This window comes from Motacilla alba, chromosome 2 (assembly GCF_015832195.1).
Source record: "Motacilla alba alba isolate MOTALB_02 chromosome 2, Motacilla_alba_V1.0_pri, whole genome shotgun sequence".
Lineage (NCBI taxonomy): Eukaryota > Metazoa > Chordata > Aves > Passeriformes > Motacillidae > Motacilla > Motacilla alba.
In genome coordinates this window covers 110153162-110167286 of record NC_052017.1, presented here as the reverse complement: position 1 = coordinate 110167286, position 14125 = coordinate 110153162, and the positions used below count along the sequence as shown (strand labels likewise).

At 36.2% G+C, this 14125-nt stretch overlaps 1 protein-coding gene across 2 annotated transcripts in view; it reads left to right on the top strand.

Moving 5' to 3' along the window:
* PRKDC (protein kinase, DNA-activated, catalytic subunit) overlaps positions 1-14125 on the top strand; it is an 82021-nt gene that overhangs the window by 30638 nt on the left and 37258 nt on the right. For both annotated transcript variants that reach the window (XM_038160717.1, XM_038160726.1), the window contains 17 exons: positions 130-288; positions 444-647; positions 2035-2220; positions 3125-3229; positions 4196-4363; positions 4654-4781; positions 5801-6008; positions 7132-7310; positions 8419-8587; positions 9099-9164; positions 9604-9676; positions 9898-10046; positions 11232-11369; positions 11570-11689; positions 12570-12713; positions 12938-13089; positions 13675-13806. In XM_038160717.1, the coding sequence (XP_038016645.1) occupies positions 130-288; positions 444-647; positions 2035-2220; positions 3125-3229; positions 4196-4363; positions 4654-4781; positions 5801-6008; positions 7132-7310; positions 8419-8587; positions 9099-9164; positions 9604-9676; positions 9898-10046; positions 11232-11369; positions 11570-11689; positions 12570-12713; positions 12938-13089; positions 13675-13806 (2480 nt within the window). The remainder of the gene's footprint in view (positions 1-129; positions 289-443; positions 648-2034; positions 2221-3124; positions 3230-4195; positions 4364-4653; positions 4782-5800; positions 6009-7131; positions 7311-8418; positions 8588-9098; positions 9165-9603; positions 9677-9897; positions 10047-11231; positions 11370-11569; positions 11690-12569; positions 12714-12937; positions 13090-13674; positions 13807-14125) is intronic.

Below are 14125 nucleotides of genomic sequence, written 5' to 3'. Positions count from 1 at the left end.
GTCATGGTATATTTGCATTGCTTTATAAGGAAATTATCTGGAGTTCAAGTGTTTTAATTAACTATACAGATGGATTGGAAGCCTTTTTTCAGCTTTTATTGATTTTCACTTCTTTGTTTGCTTCCATAGGATGAAGGGTCTCATTTCTCAGTTGGCTCCAAGCTTCTTTCAGTTGTCTATAAAGGGATTGCACCTGGGGGTGAAAGGATCTCTCTTCCATGCTTAGACATCAGCAGGAAGCGATTAGCTGACAGTCTTCTGCAGCTGGCCTTTGCTATTGATGAGCAGGTAGGATGTGGTTGTCCAGTTAAATCATTAAAATAAACAAAAGAAAAAAGTTTGGGATGGGAGCTTGAAAAAAAAATCATGTGCTTTTCTAAGAAATTTCTAAGTGAAATGTGATGTCCTTGAAATAACTCTTGTCTCTATACATTGATTTTCAGTGTGAGGAGCTAGTAAGTCTGCTGTTGAACACAGTAGTGATATCTGTGCCACTCTCAGGAGCATCACAGAACCACCTGATTAATTTCTCTCATGGACAGTATTTCTACAGCCTGTTTTCAGAAACCATCAATCAACAGCTACTGAAAACCTTGGATGTGATCATACCCCGTCTTATGGAATCATCTGTCAGCAATCCTCAAATGGTATTGGGCTTGCTCTTTAAAAGGACAAAGTCAAAAGAAAATACTCAATAAAAGTAACAATTTTATTATTGTCTTTAGAGGTGGAGTGTGTAGTAGGGGGAAAAGTGTATTGGGTGGAAGTTCAACGGCATTAAAAGTTTTTGGTTTGAGTTTCAGGGTTTTTTTTGTCTTGGCCTACTGGTGCTACCATCGTGATCTCTGGCAACCTAACATTACTCTATGATTTCAGATCAAACTGAGTGGAAAGTGCTTACCTGTTATCTATCCTGAGATCTGTGTATTTCAGGATGTCTTTACATAGTACTTCAGATCAAAAATGTCCTTTCAAAGGAGGGACCCATTTACTGTGCTTTGCTGTTCATTGCAGAATGGTCCCAGAGCATGTGACATGGATTTGTTTTGGATAAAACTAAACTGAAACACAACCTCCAACTACTAATGGGTATTTAGTCCACAGGACTAGGGTAGAATTAGATCAGAGTATTAGAAAGAGAGACCTACAGACACACAACCCTCCTGAGCTGAAATAAATATGAGATACTTTGTCATGTATTCAGTCTCTGCACTGTTTGTTTGGCTCAGCAGACTTCTTCCTGTTTGTCTACAGCACTTACAAAACTCAGTGCTGTGAAGGAAACTTAGAACTGAGAAGTCTTCCTTCAGTGCTTCTGACAAACAAAAGGGTCAAGAGGATCAAAAGTCTGCTTTTCCTTTTAATTAAAAAGATGCTCAGCAAAGTAAAATCATCCTGTAAAAATAATTGGCTCTTTTATAATCCAAAATGTTATGCTTAGATGTGCTGCATCCAAGTAGTAGTTTAAAAGACTTGCAGCATCATTTTTGGTGATACCAAAAATTGTTTAGTTAGACTGTAGAAGAATGTGTATGTTTTAATAGGCTGTTTCTGGTGATGATTATGTAGTGTTTCCTGTGCTGAGCATGCTGTGATGCTTTAATTCTTTTAAGTGCATCTGATAAGTGATAGTGACTATTAGTTTTTGGAGAAAAGAGATTTCAAACATACTTAGTTCACACATGCTATGCAAGGGTTATTTTTCTTTTCAAAATGGATGTGAATAAGTTAGCATGTGTGCTATTTCTCAACTTCACACTAGCTAAAATTATCAAGCATTGATCTTTAGTCTGGATTATCATTTATTTCTCCATATATACGCAGAAGGCATCGGAACTAATTGCTGCATGATACTCTGAAACAGGAGTAAATTGGAGGGAGTTTTTAATTTCCTGCAGAGACCTTTCCTCTGCATCCTTTTGAGATTTAGATCTAGCATTGATTTGCTTTTTTATGACTGCCCATACCACTGAAGTGATTCTATCATCCTTTCATTTGGAGTGCAAGATTCTTACCTGTTGCTTTTCCTTCCAGGTTGGGTGCATTTTGAATGGCATGTTAGATCAGAGCTTTAGGGACCGTGCTGTGCGCAAGCAGCAGGGAGTGAAACTGGTGACAGCTGTACTAAGAAACTGGGAGAAACTGGATGGCTGGTGGGCCAAAGGTTCCTCTGCCGAGAGCAAAATGGCACTCCTGACCCTGCTGGCAAAAGTTCTGCAGGTATGTACTGATTTATAAACTTGAGGTGTAACCTTTGTGGTTCTGTAGGGATTGCATCGTGTTTTGAAGAAATACTGTTCAGGTCAAGTGTATTATGTTTGGGGGAAAAAATGAAAAAGGTGGGAAAGTTGGGCATTGTTAGAATCTGGGTGTTTTTACTAGCAAAGTACATAAAAATTTGAGGCAGGTGGAAATACTGTTCTTCGTCCCCCCCACCACCATTTTTTTTTTTTTTTTCCAATTGTTCTCATGTTTTAGCTGTCTATTTTCCTTTTGGAGAACTGGTACAAGTACAGAGAGTGAGCTCTGAGTAGCCTCTGGTAACATTCTTTGTCATGTTGACATCCAAAAAGTCACAGTGGAGGAGTTCTACCCATATTAACAAACTACAGAATTATCTTTACTGTAAACACTTAATTTCTGTGACATTGAGATTTTGGTCTGGAATTTTTTCCTCTATTTTGAAAACATAATTTTCTACTTATTGGGATTTTTGTAGGAACTCATAAAAGTAGTTGTACACAAATATACTCAAAGATCAACTGTTCAGCATAGATATTATTTTTTATAATTATTTTTTTGAAACTTGAATTGTTTTAAAGGTATGTATTAGGACAAAGAAAGTGAACTGTATTGCTATGTTAGCTGGCACTGAAATGACCAGTAGGAAATTTGGCTTTTGGAAGGAGATTAATATTTTTTTTGAGTTGAAAAATACCAACGTGATTTTGTTTGTACTGTGTAGGAGCTTTTATAGTTCTTCTTTTAAAACCAAACTCGTTCTGTATGTGCTTTCTGTTAATTCAGTGTATTTCTGGAAATAAATAATTCTATAGCTCAATTCTCTTTAACTACTTAAAAAAACCCCAAACTAATTTTTTTTTTATTTCTTCTGTCTTTCCAGATAGACTCTTCAGTTTCTTACAATACCAATCATGAGGCATTTACAGCTGTTTTTAATACCTATACCAGTCTACTTACTGATCAGAATTTAGGCTTAAATCTTAAGGTAAATTGCTCACTTCAGCAGCTTCCCAGATTACAATGTTAGTTGCTCATGCAATTCTGTCTTATTTGGCTTAATTTTTATTGACTTCTTGGGTTTTTATTCTTCTGTTCAACATCCTAGAACTTGTAAATCATCCCTTTTGTTCTTCAGACAGAAGGCACTATCACAGATGCCATGCTTTGGTTTAAGGTGCTTTTTTTTTTTTTCCTTGCTCAGAAGAAAGGAATGTAAATTTTAGGGAAAAAAATTAGCATCAGTTGCAAGTTGTCTTGAACTTCCAGGTGTTCATTTGAGAAATAACAGCTAATCAGGCTTTTAGCAAGGAGTGGGCATTTCCTACAGGTCAAATGATGAACATTTGTCATGATTTTTGCATCCATGTCTTTCCATTAGTACTGGTACTAATGGAGTACTAACGGAGTAGCTGCTGTATGCAGCTTGGTCAGGAGAGGGAGGTAAAGTACTGCAGACTGAAAGTGGGAGTTATAAAAGATGCTGGTTGGACTAGAGTAAAAAAAATTTTGTACTCATGGAAGTTTTGTGGAGTTGCTTCTCAGCCAGCCTGCCTTTAATTAGGCAGAATTTTGTACTTTCCTGTGTGTTCAAAATAAATAAAGTTTGGGATTTTGCTTTAGCTACAAGGTGATGCATTAAATGAATGACTTGTGTGAGAATGAATGCTTGCTTAAAAGAAGAATGAGATATTATTCATAGTCGTGTCAGCCACAATTAGCTTTAACTCTCACTCAGCAGTGACGTGAGAGTTAAAAGCTGTTTTCTGATCCAGAAGCTGGAAAGAAAAGAAGCTACTTAAAATATTTTTATTAGTACACTGAGGCATTGAATCAGTAAGAACAGCCACTGCTGCTGTTTTGTGGTCCTATTCACCTGGCTTCATAGTTAGGGAATAACTTATTTTTTAGTGTGAAACTATCTTTTTTATGGTTTTTTTGGTTTTTTTTTCAGGGCCAAGCAGTGATAATTCTCCCGTTCTTCACTAATTTGACAGGAGAAAAGCTTAATGATCTTAAGAATGCTCTGGATCAACTTGTAGCTTTCAATTTTCCCATGAGGTCTGATGAGTTTCCCAAAGGCACCTTGAAGCACAATAACTATGTAGACTGCACTAAGAAGGTGAGTATTTTTAACGAATACGTAATTAAAAGCCAAAGTGAGCTGTGTCTGGAAACAGTGTTTCACAGGATCTGGAATTAAAGAGAGAGATTTTTGATTCACATGAGGAGATCAGCTTTTGTGTTTTTGGGTTATGTTTTTATCCAGAAATTCCATCTACAGAAGCACATTAAATAAGGACATACTTCTGTGCATCTGCTTCTGATCAGTATTAAAAAATAATCACATCATTAGATTGAAATGATTTGATCCAGTGTGGCTTTTCATGTTACATGTTGCTGCTTCTTCAGTTTTTAGATGCATTGGAATTGTCTCAGAGTCCAATGTTGTTGCAACTGATGACAGAAATCCTCTGTAGGGACCACAGGCATTCCATGGAGGACTTATTTCAAGCCAGCTTCAAAAGAATTTCCAGAAGGTGAGTTTAGTCCACTAGATTCTGTGCTTGGTCTCATTGAATTTTTGCTGAAGCAAATGTGCTTCTTATATTTTATTATAATAAATATATAGTGCTTATAATAAATATATAGTCCTTATAATAGTGATGATTTACACTATAAAGTTTTATATAATAGCTTTAATTCAGATTTTGCTTTTGTCTTTACATTTTCAAAGTATTTCCGAAGTGTGAACAAGTAACATCAGTTTTCAGATTACACTTCCAGTGTCTGTTCAAATTTGGAAAGCCTTCTGTAAATATGCTTGTTCTGAGATAAACCAGTTGAAAATAGTACTTGTTTGTTGTATATTTACTGTCCCTGTATAACCACATGATTGCTTAAGTTGTAAGTACTTAAATGACAGTAAATTAATTTGTTCAACCTTTTTGAAAATACAACAATATGCTTATTTAATTGAATAATTCCAGGGTGGTAAATTGTAGACTCAAACATGCTCTGTCTACAGAAGAGGTATTCAGTATCTCTTCCAAAACCAACATTCCAATTTTTGATAGGCTGTTGAATAGTGACTATAGTGGAGTATGTAATTTCCTGGACAAAGTCATTTACCTTATGACCATACCCATTTTTGAAATTTCTGCTTTAATAAAATTATTCAGAATAGCAGATCATCCACTATTGGAACACTTGATAGCCATGGTTCTTTTTTTCCTTTGGTTTGCCTACATCTCTCACATATACTGGATAGGTTTTTTTTAGGTTCAGTAAAAAGCAGCTGAGAAAGTTAATGTTTGCTTTAGGATTAAATTATTAAAGATATACAATCAAGTTTGCCATCTCTTGAAGACTAAGAAGTGGAGGTGGGCTTTTTTGGGAGCTGCATAATATTTGGTAGTTCAGCCAAGATCTTGCATGTTGTAGGATAACCTAAGAGGGCATGAATGCAGTCAATAAAAAATCTAAATGTCCTAAGGGTGTGAGACGTAAGTGAAGTCTGGTGAAAGAGTTTCCATCTTGAGATTTCCATCTTGTTTAGGAGCACCACTGACAAGCAAGTGATACTGTTGGACACTGTTCACAAAATGTTCCGAAGTGAGGAACTTCTTTCAAATACTGCTCGCCAAGCATTTGTGGATCGGTCCCTCCTCACTCTCTTGTGGCACTGCAGCTTGGATGCACTGAGAGTATTCTTTGGCAAGATTATAGTAGAGGCTATGGATACACTTAATTGCAGGTTTACAAAGGTATGAATTACTTTTTTTTTATTTATTTAGGGTTAGGGAGGTCTCAGAAAGTGTTGATGTTGGTATGTACATTTTGCTTAACTTTGAATGAAGTACTGATAAAAACTGTTTGATTTCTAGTTTTCTGTATCCTGGAACAGAAGCGTGTGTCAGTTATAGGATTTGATTATTACTGATAAACTTCTATTTATTCCCCAACACACTGTTCCTTTGCGGTTAATGCATGTTTGGATATCTACTGTGTGTAAAAATTGAAGTTGGAATGTTATCTGTATATATTTGAAGGGATTTGTCAAAAGCAAAAACCCATTGTAACATTGAAATATAAAAGCTGTGTAAAATTGTAGCCTGTTACTACATTGAGGAAGAGGTTTTCAACCTCCGTAATGAAAGCTCTGAAATTAGGTACATTACTTCTAGAGAAAGAAGTACACCTGTAATCATTGCAAAGGTTCTTCAGCAAGGGATTAGGAGCACAGATCTTCCTTTCTCTAGTTACAGCCTTTCTTCCAATTTAAGAGTATAAAAAAAGATTATTCCATGCAATGATCTTGTTACCAGCCAAGGTCTCTGCTCTTGCTATAGTTCTTTAGTCCCATGGTTTTGCTGGTGCAGATGTTCACAGGCAGCAGGATGAGCATGATGCTGAAATCACCAAAGTTTAGTTTCAGTTGTGGAATCAAAATGCTAAAACTAAGATCTATGTAGAGTCACCCACACCATGTTCCTTTTGCTGTAAATGTTGGCAACCAAAATGAGGTGTATAAAGAAACTCATGAATGACACCAAGGATGACAGTGTGTGTCTTGCTCACATGTGTCATGAGGCTGAGCTGTCACTCACTCGGTACTCTGCCTATTTTCCTCCAGTATCCTTATAGTAATTTAGGCCAGTTGTAGTTAAGAGAGCTCACCAGACAAGCATGGGTCAACACAGTTTTAATAACTGCTCTATACGGGAACTCAGAATCTGTCAGTCTTTTATTATCATCAGCTCTTTTCTCTGTTTTAGAAGGTAGCAGTAAACTGAAGGCTGTCTAAGAAGTTTAAAGTAACTGTGGAACTATTTAGAAAGGACAAGAGTCAGGAAATTTCCTTCTGAGATTCTGCTTATTTGTTTCTAGTCCCATGAATATACTTTTGATACACAAGTTACCAAGAAAATGGGCTATTACAAGCTGCTAGAGGTGATGTATGTGCGTCTTTCAAAAGAGGAAGTTTACTCCAAGGACTCTAAAATTAACCAAGCTTACCGTGGCTCCATGAGTGTAGAAGGAAATGAACTTACCAAGACATTAGTAAAGTAAGACCATAAGTTTATTTTATTTACTTTATATTTCTGATTGGTATTTGACCAGATATGCTTTTTTAAGTAGGCTGTATGAAGTAATAGATGGTTTTGTTCAAGGGTAAATATAATCTCTTACATAGCTTTTGACTTTAAATGAAACACACAATATTGAGTTTGAATTGATAGAATTATCTGTAGTGTAAACTACAATCCTATGTTACAATAACTTTTGCCTCCTGCTTTTGTACTTTTTTTTTTAATTTGTGAAGCTTGTTCATTTATTTTACCTTTTCAGTATGATTCTTGGCCTTTAATTCAGTATGATTCTTGGCCTTTAATTCAGTATGATTCTTGGCCTTTAATTTGTGTTTTCACAACTTCAGTTTCAGTATACTCACACTGCTATGTGGAGTATGGCCCTGTATTGCAAAATTGGTGTTTATATGATTGATGAGAAGAAGGGGTTGATTCTTCTTTACATTTCATAATAGAGCAGCACACCCAGTAGGAATAATTGGCTTGATCATCATTGCAAAGGGGGACAAAAGAGAAATACTGAATATATATGTTAATTCATATTGTTTAGTTTGTTTAATATTCAGAGAAAAAAATAAGATGCCTGAATTTGCTGTTTGTTTTGTTTTGATTTTTGTCTTAGAATACTATGTCCTATAAGGACTTCAAAGAATTTCTTGGCTATGATTTGCAGATCTATAATTGGCTTTGTGCCGAAGACCTTTAAAAGTCACATCTAAACTATTTTCTTCAGCTAATCTATAAAATGCCTTAGCATGCTTGTCCATTCCTAATTTTTTGGCAAAGGACCATGAGAGAAGTTTATTTATGCATCAAAACAAACATCTTATCGGGACATAACCTGTAATCACATTTCTGACATTAAGGACTCCTGGCTAAATACTTGGGGAGGTTTTCTTTGTCGTTGGTGAGTGGTTCCATTTTGGTTCCATTTACCTGCAGGGTACTTGAACAAGTCTGAGGCGGTTTAATCAGATACTGCTTCCTTGAAATTCTGTTGATTCACTAGTCTCTGATTGGAGCCCTTCCTGTGCTGCTTAATAAAAGACTTCTGATGGTGTTTTCTTGCCTGTTTGTGTTTAAGGTCGTGCTATGATGCATTTACAGAAAACATGGCAGGAGAGAGTCAGCTGCTGGAGAAGAGGAGACAGTATCACTGTGCAGCATATAACTGTGCTATTGCTGTCATCAGCTGTGTCTTCACTGAAAGTAAATTTTATCAAGGCTTTCTTTTTTCAGAAAAATCAGAAAAGGTGAGAAGCTTTTATTGCTGTTAGAAGGCTTCCAGTGCATGAGTCATAAAGGGATTTTACCTGATGGCAATAAATCAAAGAATGAAACCTGAATGATGTGCAATTATACTAACAAACTACCCAGTGAGGCAATAGAAGGAGTGGTAGCTGATGAAAGTTTTACCAGCTGTTTGGGAGTGGGTGAAGTAGTGATGCTGTTTTCCTTCCACTCCCATCAATTTTCTGAAATAGGAGGAAAAAGCCCCTATTTTTTAACTTCTCTAGCACTTGGAATATACTTGAATGAGAGAGACCTTTATACAGAGTATATTCTGTGCTGTGAATTCTCGAGTAGTTAAGTAGCAAAATTTTTTTTTAGAGTACTGATGTAGAAGAGAAAACCTGCCACACTTTCTATGTTGTACAATGATCTGTTGAATTTTTTTAAAGAAGAAATAAAATACATTCAAAGCAATTGTTATTGTGCACAGCATTATAATTTTGCTATTTCCAAACATGCTTTGCTTTGCAGAACTTGCTGATTTTTGAAAATTTGATAGACTTGAAGCGTCAGTATACATTTCCTGTTGAAATTGAGGTGAGTGAAATTTGTGGCCTTTACTGTTTCTAACTAAGAAAAGGGTATAACTTTAACAGTGTAGTTACTGAAGGCCAGGTTAATTCTCACATATGGAGAAAGGGGATACAAAAAATTGAGTACTCCTCTAATGATTTAAAATACATTTTTCTGACACAAATCCGGACCTGAAATGCAGAACAGATCTGAAATGCACATAACTTTTAACTTACTTCTTAGTGTACTTACTTGGATAGGGAATGGCTGTTGGAATAAAAAATTCAGTTGTTTCTCTGTAGCATTAATAATAATAATTTGAAACATGAAATTTCCATTCATGTCAAATGGTTTTAATCATTTTTCAGTATCTCTGTAAATAAAAAGTGCAAATAATTGGTAATTAAAAAAATAATTATTTTTTAAAAATTAAGTAATTAGAACTTTATTTCTTGCTGTTTAGGTTCCTCTGGAAAGGAAGAAGCGGTACATTGCTATTAGGAAGGAGGCCAGGGATGCAGGGAATACCAGCCAGGGTATGAGAGTCATTTATGATGATGAAAAAAATACTTTCTTACCTGTCATATAGTGTTTCTTGATGTGTTCTTCACTGGCTTCTAGTAGCAGGAACAAATAAAAATGTTCAATGTATTTCATCTAACAGTCAATTCCCACCTACCCTCAACTTTTAGTGGGCAGTAAAGCCTTGTTTCTTATAATTACTTTGATTAATGAACTGTTCTTCTTTCCTGTCTAGATGAACCCAAGTATTTAGCTTCTTCATCATACATGATGGATAGCAGTTTGAGTGAGGAAATGAGTCAATTTGATTTTTCTACTGGAGTCCAAGGTTTTTCTTACAGCTCCCAAGACGTTACAGCTAGCAGCACTCGTTTCAGGAGAAAGGTAATTTAGTGACTTACGTGCTGTGAGAAAGAAAAGTTTTATGCTTTTGAGGAATTGCATACATTTATTGGGGTTGAGAAAGAGAAATTTCTAGTCTTCTGTATTTGTTCTACCTCACTGAGAAGGTGTTCCTCCAGAGGATGAGGGAGGGGATTTAAGCTGTTTTCTGTCACTTTTCTTTTTTCCTCTCCACTGTCCTCTCCACAGCTGAAGAAAAATAATGCCCTCTTGGGTTTCTAAAGCTGAGTAGTGTGAGTGAAGTCCAGCCCGTGTTGTAAAAAGATGGTTTGTATTGCGCTTGGGCACATCCTCTGATGGTTATGTTTTGCTGTTAGGCACCTGGTTTCCTCATTTCCCTCTTTGTTTCATCTGTGACAGAACTGGCTGTATCTATTGAATAGAATAAATAATCAAGCAATTATTTTTCATTTTCTGTTGTGGCACCTTGTATTTAACTGTTGCTCTTGAGAGATAATAAATGCTGTTCTTTCAGCAAAGGCTTGAGGTTGTGTTCCTTCTGCAATCAAAAGATGTCTCACCAGCGGTAATGCTGATAAAATAGATATGTGCTAAGAAACAGAAAGCTTGTAAAAGTGTCATAGACACTGAAGACAGTCTGTCAAAATAACTGTTAACATTGGTGAAAATAACTGTTTCCCATGTTTTGGAGCAAGGGGTTGTTTTAGCTGCAGGGAAGTTAAGCAAGACAGGAAGTATGCTTCTAGTTTGCCTAGTAATGTTGTCATTTCTAACAATTTTCTTTTGTGATTTACTCTGTGTAGCAAAAGAGAGCTGCTGCAGATGCTGGTCAGTGTGAAACAACAAATCCATAAAAATAGAGGTTAATACATTCTTTGAGCTCTGAAATGAGATAATTTCTTTGAGGTTCAGCTTAACTCCTCTTGCTTTCAGCATTTGCCATGCCTGTCCTGGCAGGTAGTAAAGTCAGAGTAACATAAAATTGGCACCTGTTGGCACAGAAAGTAAAGAATGTGCGGATCCGGCGCATGCATTTGGGAGGTGTCTCTTTGAACAACACATTTGATGTATTCCCAGTTGCACACACTGAGTGTGTAGTCAAATCTAAGCACAGATAAGATCAGAATGACTCATGGCGTGATTGGGATTTAAAAGAAAACACAATGTTGTTATTAACCATAGTAACACCTTTTTTTTTTTTTTCAGGAGCCCACAGAATACAAGGTTTTAAATGATGAGATGGAACTGGAAATGGATGAATTCAACCAACATGAATGTATGGCTTCTATGACTTCTCTGATTAAACATATGCAGAGGAACCAGATCACACCCGAAGTGGAGGAGGCCAGTATTAACTAAAAAGTTGGCATTTTTCTGTTAATGCTACCAAGAAAAGAGAGTAATGACTGAATCCCTTCATTTATTTATTTTCTTGGCTACATTATAGAGAAACCCGTGTGTCTTGAGCTTGGGGCTTTTTGGCTTGGTAAGCCTGTTGGGTGCAAGAAGTGATTTGATTTTTGCTCATCTCTTCTAAATTTCAGGGGACAGATCCAGTAGATCTTCCTCTTTGGATGAAATTTCTTCATGGCAAATTAGGAAACCCATCAGTACCATTAAATATTCGCCTCTTCATAGCAAAACTTATTGTTAACACTGAGGATGTGAGTAATTTTTATGCATAATATCAAATGTGTAACTCTTGCAGGGTAAAATATTTCATCAACTGAGACCTTTGGGGCATTCAAATTGTGTAGTTTGCTGTGATAAAAGGGAGTGCATTTATGGCCCAAAATTCCAGATAATTCCAAATATTTTGTATGCATTATTAATAGTTTTTCTCTCATATTCTACAAGTAGAGGGTGTCCACAATATGTATCTTCTGGAAAGCACAAGTAATGTATTCATTGATACTAGGGAAGAGGTGGGCTGATTATACTTTCCATCTTCACAGGAGTAAATACAATGTTTCATTAGTGGACACGGATGAGTCCTTTAGAAACGCTTTGAGCTAAAAGGTGTTCTTGTTGCAGAAAGATACTAAGATAGCATAACGTGTTTGCTTGAGAAGCATCATTTTCTAACTCTCATTCTTGGGTAAAACATTCACAACCTACTTCATACAAGGATTTTAAAGTATAATGGTTCTGTCTGGAATATTCCAAATCCAGAAATACTGAATTTCAGAATTATTTCCAGAACTTTTATATCTGTTTAAAGCTACTTTCTTTGTAAAGCTGTCTGAAATGGAAGGGTAGATGAATGACATACTCTTTCAACTCCTTTACAGACAGATATTCTAAGGGAGAGCCATACTGTCTGTGCTCTAGTGAAATAATTCACTTTCTGTGGTTAAAGGTTTCTAAGCAAAAGTGAGAAGTGTAGTTATGGATACTTTTTATTTTAAAATGCTTATGGTTGTTCCCTCAGGGTTTGAGCAAAGTCCTAAAGAGGTTGGTTTAGCAGTCTTACCACTAATGTTTATTGAACAACAGGTTGCTAAGTAGCTGGATAATTTGTATTTTGTCTTTGATTCTCTGTAGGTATTCCGGCCTTATGCAAAGCACTGGCTTGGTCCATTGCTGCAGCTTGTTGTTTCTGGAAATAATGGAGGGGAAGGGATTCATTACATGGTAGTGGAAGTAGTAGTTACAATCCTTTCCTGGACAAGTGTAGCCACTCCCAAAGTAAGGAACTATGAAAATACTTTTTATTGTTATTGTGACTGTTTGGTAAAGAATGACTGAATTTGTTTTTATGCTCTTAAATAGTTATACATCAGTCCACTTTTACATTTTACAATTCTTTTGCATATTAACTTCAAGCATTAATTGTTTACTTACTTGCTTTCGTAAAACAATATATGTCTTCTCAGAGTCACTATGTTTATTTTTGGTTCTGGTTTTTGTAGGGGAATATTAAGGATGAGATTTTGGCTAACAGATTGCTTGAATTCTTGATGAAGAATGCATTTCACCCAAAAAGAGCTGTGTTCAGGCACAATCTGGAAATCATAAAAACAGTTATAGAGTGTTGGAAGAGCTGTCTCTCCATACCTTACAGGTAAACATTTGGTCAATTGCTTTCCTTTATCAATATTTAAGAAATATAAGTGAAGGGTATCAAAGGACATGGGAAGTTAAATTAGGTAAATTCACTTGCAATAGTAAACTTTTTGTCCCTACAGTGAACAGTAGAGCTTCAGAACCTAACTCTTCAAAGACTGTGAATTAATTTGAAAAAGGAGAGAGAGATGGGAAAACATGTAAAAGATTATAGCAGCAGCAACAAAAGCAGGAGTCATCTCTGCAAAGACATTCTTTATTTGATGTTTTGAATGTTATCACTGAATATTGGTGCAGTCTTATTAAGATTTGTGCTATCTGCCATGCTTGTGAACATGTCAAGCATTTGTGTGGGCTTACAATCTCTTTTCAGTTGTTTTAGTGTGGGTTTCTTTGCAAAGACTTCTTCATTGAAGCTAAATATATATTGCTTTCTGACAATATCCCTTTGATGGGCTGTACGTGTGCATATACATCCCTGTATGCAAAGACAGTGAGTGACTTACCATGTCTCTTTTTTGGGGTTTTCATGTATATCATTGCGTTTCATGTATATAATTGCTTTTGTGTTTTCATCCAACAGTTTAATATTCCAAAAGTTTTCTAGTGGAGACCCTGATACAAAGGATAATTCAGTGGGAATTCAGCTGCTGGGAATTGTTCTTGCTAACAATTTGCCACCCTTTGACCCAAAGTGTGAAATAGATCGTGTCAGGTGAGAAATGCATTTTTTTGTGAATGATCTTGAAAAAATCTTAAGCCAAAGACAGCAAGTTTATTTTGTCAACAGGAGGTGTGGGAGCTTGTTCTTTGGATCCTTTGCTATCATCAATTGCAGACCACATTTATTTTGGAGAGTGTCTGGAAGGTTGTACGCTTTTTTCCAGTGGGCACCAGGGTTGCAGTTTTGTGGAAATTCATAGAGTCAGGAATTGCTGATGGAGAGATGTGAGACACTGCAAGTGGGAAATGCATGTTGTACTGTATTCAGCTCTTCTGAAAGCAGTCACTATGACTGTGGGCAGCTCATATGA